The following is an 11,780-nucleotide window of genomic DNA, read 5'->3' as shown; positions in this document are numbered from 1 at the left end:
CTGAATCACAGAGGCTTGACTGTGGATTCCTACGAACCCCGCTTTGACCATTCCACTCGTCTGTGTATTACAGAGGTTCTGTTTCCATGCTGTTATTTCCTCTCTTTGATAACTGAATTACATCCTTGAATCTCTAAACGCAGCCTGCAAGCATTTAACAGCAGAAACGGCGGCATAAATTACATGCCAGAAATGCTTAGAAGTTCCTACTGTGTAAAGGGTAAAGTCTAACATGTTGATCTCCTCATTGGAATTTGATGAGCGTGTGTGTGGGTGTGTGTGTGTGTGTGTGCTGGTGTGTGACTGCGTGTGGCCGTGGGAGTGTGGGTGTGTGCATTAGAACAAGGCAATTAGTCACGGTAGCCAAATCTGTCTGTCTGACCTTTAGATGCCAGCATCATCTCTGATTGATATCATGGATGGAAAAATACTTCAGACTGTCTCTCCTTCGTTCTATTCTCTCCTTCGTTCTATTCTCTCTCTCTCTCTGCCTCTCTCTCTCTCTCTCTCTCTCTCTCTCTGCCTCTCTCTCTCTCTCATTCCGCGTCTCTTCTCTACTTCCCACTCCCTTCGCTCCTCCATTCCATCTTCCAGTTCCATTCTATCCACTCTAATCATATTGCTATTTCCACCCTCTCTCCACCCCTCTCTCCACCCTCTGACCCTTTTCTCTTTATAGCATACTTTACCCCCCTCCTCTCTTCTTGTCCTCCTGTGTCCACCATCCAGCTCTCTCTGTCCACCATCCAGCTCTCTCTGTCCACCATCCAGCTCTCTCTGTCCACCATCCAGCTCTCTCTGTCCACCATCCAGCTCTCTCTGTCCACCATCCAGCTCTCTCTGTCCACCATCCAGCTCTCTCTGTCCACCACCCAGCTCTCTCTGTCCACCACCCGGCTCTCTCTGTCCACCATCCGGCTCTCTCTGTCCACCATCCAGCTCTCTCTGTCCACCATCCAGCTCTCTCTGTCCACCATCCAGCTCTCTCTGTCCACCATCCAGCTCTCTCTGTCCACCATCCAGCTCTCTCTGTCCACCACCCAGCTCTCTCTGTCCACCACCCAGCTCTCTCTGTCCACCATCCAGCTCTCTCTGTCCACCATCCAGCTCTCTCTGTCCACCATCCAGCTCTCTCTGTCCACCATCCAGCTCTCTCTGTCCACCATCCAGCTCTCTCTGTCCACCATCCAGCTCTCTCTGTCCACCATCCAGCTCTCTCTGTCCACCACCCAGCTCTCTCTGTCCACCATCCAGCTCTCTCTGTCCACCATCCAGCTCTCTCTGTCCACCATCCAGCTCTCTCTGTCCACCACCCAGCTCTCTCTGTCCACCACCCAGCTCTCTCTGTCCACCATCCAGCTCTCTCTGTCCACCATCCAGCTCTCTCTGTCCACCATCCAGCTCTCTCTGTCCACCATCCAGCTCTCTCTGTCCACCATCCAGCTCTCTCTGTCCACCATCCAGCTCTCTCTGTCCACCATCCAGCTCTCTCTGTCCACCATCCAGCTCTCTCTGTCCACCATCCAGCTCTCTCTGTCCACCATCCAGCTCTCTCTGTCCACCATCCAGCTCTCTCTGTCCACCACCCAGCTCTCTCTGTCCACCATCCAGCTCTCTCTGTCCACCATCCAGCTCTCTCTGTCCACCATCCAGCTCTCTCTGTCCACCATCCAGCTCTCTCTGTCCACCACCCAGCTCTCTCTGTCCACCACCCAGCTCTCTCTGTCCACCATCCAGCTCTCTCTGTCCACCATCCAGCTCTCTCTGTCCACCATCCAGCTCTCTCTGTCCACCATCCAGCTCTCTCTGTCCACCATCCAGCTCTCTCTGTCCACCATCCAGCTCTCTCTGTCCACCATCCAGCTCTCTCTGTCCACCATCCAGCTCTCTCTGTCCACCAGGCAGCTCTGACTGACACAACTGAGGTAAATTGGGATGTTGTAGTGGCGATGACAGGCCTTCTGTATTGATTTGCTCCTCTCCTCCATCCATCACTTTACCCACATGGGACACTGTCTCCCCCCCCTGCACACACACACACACACACACAAACACCCACACACCCCCCCCCCCACACACACACACACACACACACAAACACACAAACACACACACAGACACAGTAAAGGAGACCCCTCCTCAGACACAACCCACTGTCTCAGGGACATGCAGCAGTAATGACAGGCTGGCAGACCAGCACAAGGCTACTGTGCTGGCAGGGAGAAGACCTTGTGTGTAGTTTGGTCCTGCTCTTAAACCATTCTAAAAAGGATTCGTTTAATACATGTTTTTCCTTCGCTTATTCCTTTTTATATGACATTCAGTAGCTGCCAAAGAAACCAATAACCTTTTCTCTGCAACTACAACTACTTTTTAACTGGGACACATTTTCCATTGATCAAAAGGGCCTATTCTGAGAATCCTTGACTAGTTTATAGCCACAGGAAGTGGCTTCGTTTAATTCAAAACCTCAAACTCTTTTGTACAGGGGCACACAAGTTTGATAGACACAGATAAACAACAAGGTTGTTAGACCTTAGTCAGTTGATGAGTCAGTAGCTGCCTGAAAATTCTGACACAATCATCTTTACTAAATACTGGTCTCAAAGAAGACTTTCTGGATAAAAGTAATGAAAGGAACATTTGCTGTAGCCTTGAGGGCATCTCTCTCCAGTGGAATCAACCACCAAACAGAGTTCATAATAAAACATAGCAGCATAAAGATTTCCGAAACCCTAAATGTAGCAGTAAATCTATATTAATTGTTGTGGTTTAGGAGAAGGAACACAGGCACAGCGAGAACGACAGAGATAGAGTGAAACACAGGCCTGAAGCAGGGAAGTCTTCAAATCAGAACGAGTTCCGGGACTCCCTGGCTGAAGAGCGACAGGGTGGGTGCTCTGAGGCGGGGAGCTGAGTGCAAGTGACAGACCCCTCCGGGGGCTACAAGATTCAGGTAGGGGGGCCGTCAGGGCCTGGCAGAGAAGGGGCCATCACCTCCCTCCCAACAGGCAGAGGCATCGCCCCCTCTCACACATGGGACTCCACACCAGACACATGGGACTCCACACCAGACACATGGGACTCCACACCAGACACATGGGACTCCACACCAGACACATGGGACTCCACACCAGACACATGGGACTCCACACCAGACACATGGGACTCCACACCAGACACAGGCTCCGCACACACACACCCGGTGTGGTATTCATGGTCGTGTGGATACAAAAGGCAGAATATGCACCCACACGCACCAGTCAAGTCAAAGGTAAACAAGCAGATAAACACTTTGATGTCTGTTTGGCTCATACAGTGTGCTGCTGCTCCCAAAAAAAAAAAAAAATATCCTCATCTCACTCGCTTGCTGAAATGTATAGCACATACAAGGAGCTCTCCAGGGTTCTTCATGCAGATGACCCTCTCCAAATGGGTTGATAACCTTTCATATATCTGACATCTCACGCAAAGACTCCCCAAGACATACAGAGGAACAGTAACCTTGCCCTTCCACACACACACACCCTTACGCCGTATCACACTCTTACACACCCTTACGCATGAACACACCCTTACACGCCAGCACGCCACACGAGCGCACGTACAGACAAGCAAAGGCAATCAATCACTCTGCTGGGAGTCGGAGAAGAGTGGAGGGTTTGCAGATGTTCCGTGGTCTGGGGACTCGCAGCAGGTTCAGCTTGTGATTGCTTCATTGAGTATGCGGCTCCCCCATTGGCTGTACAGGCCGGAGATAAGGCTTGAAGAGGCAGGTCTGGGTAGGCACATGTCTGAGGAAGGGATGAAGGGGACAGACATGTGTCTGGGAAAGGGATGGAGGGATGGAGGATGGAGGGATGGAGGGATGGAGGGATGGAGGGATGGAGGATGGAGGGATGGAGGGATGGAGGGATGGAGGGATGGAGGGATGGAGGGATGGAGGGATGGAGGGATGGAGGATGGGTTGATGAGGAGCTTCTTCCCAGCACCCTCCAGTTAACTACACAGGACATGCTCCTCATTCTATCACCTTGTGTGTGTTTGTGTGTGTGTATGCTTCGGTCATTCATACAGGTTTAGCTTTACACCCAATAAAACCTACACACTTCAGTATGTCTCTGTATGAATAGAGTTTTTGGAGGACAGTGGTTCAGTACTTGTGTGTGTATGTGTGTGTGTCATTTCGCTGGTGTATGACTCAGACAGTTTGCCAGAGTTTGTGTGTGAAACACGTGAGCATCGCATGTGAGCGCTTATCCGTGTGGGCACTAGTTTGTGGAAGCAGTGCCCAGCAACCTCCCTTCCCTGCCTTCGCTAACCTCCCTCCCTCCCTGCCTTCGCTAACCTCCCTCCCTCCCTCCCTGCCTTCGCTAACCTCCCTCCCTCCCTCCCTCCCTGCCTTCGCTAACCTCCCTCCCTCCCTGCCTTCGCTAATCTCCCTCCCTCTCTCCTTCCCGCCTGCCCTCCTTCCCTCCCTCCCCCCCTCCCTCCCTCCCTCCCTCCGTCCCTCCATCCCTCCGTCCCTCCCTCCCTCCTTCCCTGCCTTCGCTAATCTCCCTCCTTCCCTCCCTCCCTCCCTCCCTATTAAAGAACAGAACGCCCTCGTAGGAGGCCACTTTCACCAAGCACAAACAAACACCATCACCACTCCACACAGGTTGCTATGGCACCAAAGCAGCTTGGTCAGGTAGGCCCCTGCATGGAGTCCAGCTATACTACATGTTGACCTTAGAAACGGATCAACTGATCAGCCTGTGTTCTGCTCCTCTCTTTCACCAACCGTCTCTGGAGGAGGGGATCCCTCACTGAATTACTCCTCCCAAGGTTTCTTCCATTTTCTTCTACTCTTGTGAGTTTTTTTGGGAGTTTTTCCTTGTCTTCCTTGAGGGTTGAGGTTGGTTGAGGGGCAATTCTATGGGCATATGTTAAGCCCTCTGTGACATTGCTTGTAGAAAGGGCTATACAAATACATTTTGATTTGATTTTATCACGGATCACTTTTAAAAGTAATCTCGCACCACAGTGTGTACTATTCTAGATAATGTTGCTACTTATCAGCATTTAATAATTATAATAACAGAAACAGTCCACTGGGGTCGTGTGCTACCCTTAAGTACACACCCCATTAAAAAGAGTTCTTGTGCATTGAGATAATGACACATGATGCTGTTACGTTGGCGGAGCTGATAGGGTCGTACCTGACTTAAAACAAGCGAGCTTGGATTAATCACATGTCACTTTGGGAGTGTCTTAATTGATTGTGTTTGCTGTGCTGGAATAGAGCTGTTTGTTGCAGGTAATTTGGCAGGTCATCCTTAACGTTGTGATAATATGATGATCTATGGTATTGTGTACAGCGACTGAGGTGCCTTCCTCAAAGAGACAAGATAAACAACACTGCAGAACACAAAACCTTAAAACCATCTTTCCCAACCCCACATTTACTGGACTAGACTGAAATAAAACCTAAGACCCCTTACAGATTCCAAACAAACTGAGTCATGGGAATCTCCTCCGCATTGGAAGCTGGACCGGAATAGATTTCCTTTGGAGAGTAAGTAGCCATTTGCCCTTCAACGTCGCATTTTAAGTATGTAATCAAGTCGGGAGTAATTGAATACGTGGTAGGCATGAGGAGGGGAGGTGTAGAGGAGGAGGGAGGGAAGGGGAGGGAGATGGAGGCGATAAGCCATACAGTATCCCTGCCTAAGGAATAATGCAGAGAAGCAGGTGGTGGAATTGAATCTGTCAGGATCCACACGACTTGAGGACGTACCACTGCTGACTGCAGGATGATGGGATTGTAAAACGCACACAGAAACTCCTCCACGCTTTCTCATCCTCACTCTCTTCCTCTTTCACACAAATGCATACACACAGACAAACAAACACATACACACAGACTAACAAACACATACACACAGACTAACAAACGCATACACACAGACTAACAAACGCATACACACAGAATAACAAACGCATACACACAGAATGACAAACGCACAGACTGATCGACACCCAAAGACACTCATTCTTCCTGGCTCTTTCTAACACCACCGGCACTATCCCCACTCTCTACCTTTTGGTCTCAAAGTAAAACATTAATGAAAGAGTGGGCTCACAATACAGTTTAGTTGTACTTTTTTTGCATGTCTTAGGAGTACAAAAGCCCCTGCACATGCACACTGTTGTGCCGTGCGGGATGTGAACCCGTGGTCCTGCCAGCTTGCTCCGAGATCTATCATCATCAGGGCGTACGTAGTGACGGGTTTGGAGGTGTGCCGGCTGTGCCTCAGAAGACGCAGGCCGGGAACACAAGCCCAGGTACTCACCCTCCACACTGCTCTCTCCTTCAGCCCTGCACCAAGGACAGGAACGCTCATTTGGGTCGAGTCAATTCTCTGTATGTAGATACCGTTCTCTGTCTCGAAGACCGTGTGGGTGTGTGTGTGTGAACAGAGCTGTGTGTATCTGTGTGTGTATGTCAGCTGTTGCAACCCTTTCGAGCACTTTCAGTCATCGGTCAGGCTGTTCAGGATATCACAGCCATGAAAAACCACAAACTCCTCACAATGACTTACGCACAAACTCTCTAAAGCACCAATAGGGCCATTATCTTCAATGACAGATATTACTAAGCCTTTCAGTGATCAATTTCTCTCTGATCTCTCAAAGGCCTAGGTAAACAGCCAGGTCTTGTTGGAGAGCAGAGAAAGAGAGAGAGAGAAAAAGAGAGAGAGATAGAGAGAGAGAGAGAGAGAGAGAGAGAGAGAGAGAGAGAGAGAGAGAGAGAGAGAGGGGGGGGGGGCAAAGGAATGGAACCCTGACAGACTCAGCCCTGGCTGTACCACACTGTCATCTGCTGGTCACACCATGCACTGCAGGCAAGAACAATGAAAAGATGGTGCTTGCATAACCGAGCTGAAAACAAATGAAGGAGGGGGAGAGAGATACAAAGATATGTAGAGATAGATCGACACAGGGAAAAAAGGGGAGAGAGAGTGAAAAAGAGACAGAGAGGGGAAGAGAGAGACAGAGAAAGTGAGAAAGAGAGAGATGAGAGAGATAGCAAGAAAGACAGAAAGGGGGGGAGAGAAAGAGACAGACAGACAGACAGACAGAGACAGACAGAGAGAGACAGACAGAGAGATACAGACAGAGACAGACAGAGAGAGACAGACAGAGAGATACAGAGAGTGAGAGAGAGAAATAGAGAGAGAGAGATAGAGAGAGATACAAAGAGTGAGAGAGATAGAGATAAAGAGATAGAGAGAGAGATAGAGAGAGATATAGAGAGTTAGAGAGAGATGGTGTTTTACGGCTGCTGTGCTTGTGCTGTGTTGCTGCCTGAGTCCCCCACTGGGAGATCAAAGGCTGGTCCACCTCGTGGTGAGATTTACATGTGACCCAGATCGATGCTCCAATTCTCTGCCTCCAAGAGCTGCCTATTTTAGGCTGCCATTCTCCTGCAACACACAGGCTCGCAAGCACACAGACATTCATGTGCATGCATGCACACACACAAACCATAGCCCCCTCGTCAACACCCATAAAAGGAGGCTACAGTACATTTCCGAGATTCGGGCAGAGGGAGCATATAACTGACGCTAAGATGTATTTTTTTCCGGAAGGAACTTCAGTTTTGGCTTCCTCCAACTAAGCCTCTAATTCACTCTCTCTCTTCTCCATCTTTTTTTTTTTTGCCCAGTCATTCGTTGATGGCTTGGTCGATACACACTAATGAAAGCTGCTTTTATGAATGTGTCAGCTGTTTCCTTTGGCCGAGCTGACGGCTTTAATTCGAAGTAATAGCTATTGGCTGAGGGATAGATGTATTGACTAGGTGATTAGTGCTCCAGATCAGCTGGGTGGAGGAATGGAGGGAGAGGAGGAGAGCAGTGTTTAAAACAAACTTTCACCTTTTTTTAAGACCTACAGTACTCCCTATAGCTTAGGCTTGGCTCCGGAACCAATCGGATGGGCGAGCATTTGGTTTCCACTTGGAACATTTTTCATTTAGCTCTCATTGTTAAATAAATACCCCCCGCCAAATGGAATGCTTTGCTCCCCCATTATTTCAGCAAAAACCCTTGGAGCCGACCTTGCCATAGCAACACACTGGCATCCAGTGTCACTAACTTTTAGGCATCACACCAACATCGTCATGGTGATGACAGAAAGGGATGAGGGCATGGCTGATTCGGTGCCAACCATCCCTCCACGCCATGTCGCTACATTTCCTTGTCACCCTGTCTCCTTGGCACCAGTGCTGGACATTGGGCTCCTGACCAGCGTGTGTGGTAGCCTTGCCAGCTGTGGCCATATGCTGTGTGTGTCAGGGAGTGTATGTGTCCCTATGACTGTCTGTGTGTGTGTGTGTGTGTGTGTGTGTGACCATATGCTGCCACAGTGTCACCTCTCATCAGCACCTTGTGCCCTACATTCCAGACTCATCCAATCAAATGCAAACGGACAGAGTGGTTTAGACAGTGTCCAGCACAGGGGAGGAGCCGGCTGCAGCCCTCTCTGTCCCAGAGAGGAGGCTGACTGAGGGGAGGAGCCGGCTGCAGCCCTCTCTGTCCCAGAGAGGAGGCTGACTGAGGGGAGGAGCCCCCCCATGTCCTAAAAGGTAGGATAGGTACGTTGTGCAAATGTAGCCATTTTTGCTTGAAAACACATGAATGCGCTGCCTGACTACTGCCGGGAGGTAAACAGACAGACTAGGAGTATTACTGCAGTCAGACAGACATGATGCATGATACTGTTGTTCAGATAGCATTATCTCATCCTCTCTATGAAGATTCTGCCTTGGATCCAGGCCCAAACAGCCAGTGGAGGAGGAAGAAGTGTTTTGGCTCATCAACTTACTGAGTGCAAAGTGCCTTTGTGTGTGTGAGTGTGTGTGTGTGTGTGTGTGGTGAAGGATAGTCGCTAATGACACAGCTAAGGACTCAGTAAAGAAGCAACCCAGAGTTAAGAACCATTATGTTCTCGGTTAGAGAAACAAACCTTAATGGTGCGCCAGTGAAAATGTTGGGTTGCAGTCAAAGTTACAAGCGGAACTGATGTGTTATTGATGCAAGAACATTCCATGGCTAAAGATGATTTTAATTCAAATAGACAGCGTGTTGTATTAGTCTGGTTCAACACAGTGGTGCGTCAACCATTTGCATGGGATGTTTTTTGAACTTTATAGTTTGTATGCTTGTGTGCGTGTTTCAAACAATGCAGACCTCTCTGAAGCCAAGTCCTATCAGATCATCTTTGAAGGTGGTCTGATAATGGGGTTATCGATGTCCGCTTTTTGGTTTGATTAACTGATGCAATACTAACTCAAAATCTTCTTGGTTGTCTTTGTTATTGCAACTGCTTTTCACATGAACTTCTTGGTCTTGCTATAAGCTGATCCATACCAGAAAATATATCTAAGTCCTCTTTCAGGAAAAGGGGCCATTAGAATGCGATGAGAACTGATTTGAGACTGTCAACTTTCAGTTCACTTAAAAGCTGTTCCAAGTTTGGTTCTTGAGAGAGAAAAAACTCTTACATGCAAGTACAGTTCCATCACTCCAGGATAATGATGTCAGGCCAATCCTCCCTTAACACCAACCTTATATAGTACCAAGCTTTTTACGTCTGGTATCTTGAAATGGACCAAATCAAAGGTTTTCTCATTTTACCCAATGGTAGCATCTACAAGATGATACAAGATGATGAGAAGATACACGAAAAAGCAGAGATGAGATCCAGTTAGAAATGGTCTGTTCATCCACTGTGTTTCCCTCTGTCGCTATCTCTGGCAGTGAGACGGTAGATAGCCAGGGCTGATGAGGTCATCGCTCCATTAGGGGGCAGTAATCAGGAAGCCCAGGCAGACGGTGCCGTTAGGGAGAGTTGGGGACACTCTCTTTAAGGAGTTGATTAGAAAGTTGTCAAAGGGGAAATGACTCGAGACTGTCGAGAAGGAAGTTCAATGACGGGCTGAAAGGAGAGCAAAGTTGACTCTCTGAAGAGTCCCACGCCTGCATCTCAGTGGCTGGGGCGGGCGCTGGATGGGTTAGCCCCCAAAACAAGCTTTCAGTTCTGCTTTCAGACAAACTTTCTGTAGAACATACCTTTTTGGGAATTGTGTCTAGTCACAGGTGAGGTTCAGATTCAGTTTGGGCAGAGATTCATCAGGGGAATGCATTCGCTTCACCTGTAATCAAACTGACGTTCATATTTCAGCACTAAAACAACATGCAGTTAATATCATCAAACATAATTGAAAGGCAAATTGTCAAGAAATTACATTTTTACAATAGCAATCACATGCATCGTTCCAAAACGACAGCTGTAAATGATTCTGTTTTGTTTCAAAGGGCCCCCCACTGGGCACTTAATTGAGACAGGAAACATAATTTAACACGATAACAGCACAGTGTGCATTGGCGTCCATGGGCACTTGGCAAAGGATACTCACTGGAGCAATCCTATTAGACCAAACCCCTTACACACATACAAGCATACACACAGTGCACATGAATAGGATGTCTCTGTTTGACCTCTCAGTAATGGTGTGAAGCCTGTGTAGAGAGAGAGAGAGCGAGAGAGAGAGAGAGAGAGAGAGAGAGAGAGAGAGAGAGAGAGAGAGAGAGAGAGAGAGAGAGAGAGAGAAAGAGAGATCCTGCCTTTCAAAAACCATGTCTTGAGGCTGTGGCATTTCTAGTGGACGTGGTTGGGGGCTGTATAAACAGCAAGGGACAATAGTGACATTTAAAATAATGAACGCCACTCTGAGCATGCCTTCTCCCCTTCCATAACCTCTCTCTATCTCTCTGTCCTTCTCTTTCTACCCTCTGCCCATCTCTCTATTTCTCTCCTTTTCCATCTCTGTCTCACTCTCTCTGTCTCTCTCTTTCTACCTTCTGTCCATCTCTCTATTTCTCTCCTTTTCCATCTGTCTCACTCTCTCTGTCTCTCTCTTTCTTCCCTCTGCCCATCTCTCTATTTCTCTCCTTTTCCATCTGTCTCACTCTGTCTCTCTCTTTCTGCCCTCTGCCCATCTCTCTATTTCTCTCCTTTTCCATATCTGTCTCACTCTCTCTATCTTTCTAAAACCACATCCAGGCCACACCCCCCACCTCCCTTTCAGGTTTGAGCTAAACAAAATCTGACACATAACTCAGTGGTATTTCACCCGCTTTGCACATTTTCACAGAGAGTAAATGTTGAACCTGGGGTCAGGCCTGTAGTATTTTGAGTCATATGTTCATGTTCTGCTGCCTGTATGTGACTGAAGCTTTGAGGGCAAAACAAGAGTAAAAATAGCAGCCAACCGACCAAACCAGTCACTTCATGGAATCATTAAGACAGAGACACAACGCTGTGAAAGTCAATTAAGAGCCCAAGAAGTCCCTCTGAGGCTGGGATGTGAAGTTCTTTTCTGTCAGCATCTATTTGTCGACGAGTTCCACTTGACACGGCGAACTGAGCTTCCAAGCTGGATAGTACAGTGAGGCTCCGGCAGCTTGATGCTTTTTATTATGTACACAAACATACATATTAGTATTTTTTAACTAAAGAATTTACAATGTGATCCACAGAATAAAAAACATTAACATGTTAAGTATATTTTGATCCGTCACATATTACTGTAAGTGTATGTGTGTGTCTGTGAGAGAGTGTGTGTCTGTGATAGATAGTGTGTGTCTGTGAGAGAGTGTGTGTGTCTTCTAATATGAGGAATAGGATTGTTGCAGGCGATATGGCCCTCAGCTCATATAAGGAGACATCAG

At 48.1% G+C, this 11,780-nt stretch overlaps 1 protein-coding gene across 1 annotated transcript in view; it reads right to left on the bottom strand.

Moving 5' to 3' along the window:
* The window catches only part of LOC124473778 (protein kinase C epsilon type-like), a 19,875-nt gene extending 16,657 nt beyond the window's left edge, over positions 1-3,218 (bottom strand). The window contains exon 1 of the mRNA XM_047029453.1: positions 3,035-3,218. Coding sequence (XP_046885409.1) covers positions 3,035-3,218 — 184 coding nt within the window. The remainder of the gene's footprint in view (positions 1-3,034) is intronic.
* Positions 3,219-11,780: the final 8,562 nt, after the last annotated feature.

The sequence above is a fragment of the Hypomesus transpacificus genome, chromosome 11 (genome assembly GCF_021917145.1).
Source record: "Hypomesus transpacificus isolate Combined female chromosome 11, fHypTra1, whole genome shotgun sequence".
Lineage (NCBI taxonomy): Eukaryota > Metazoa > Chordata > Actinopteri > Osmeriformes > Osmeridae > Hypomesus > Hypomesus transpacificus.
The sequence above is the reverse complement of the archived record's forward strand: the minus strand, read 5'-3'. Positions and strand labels throughout refer to the sequence as shown.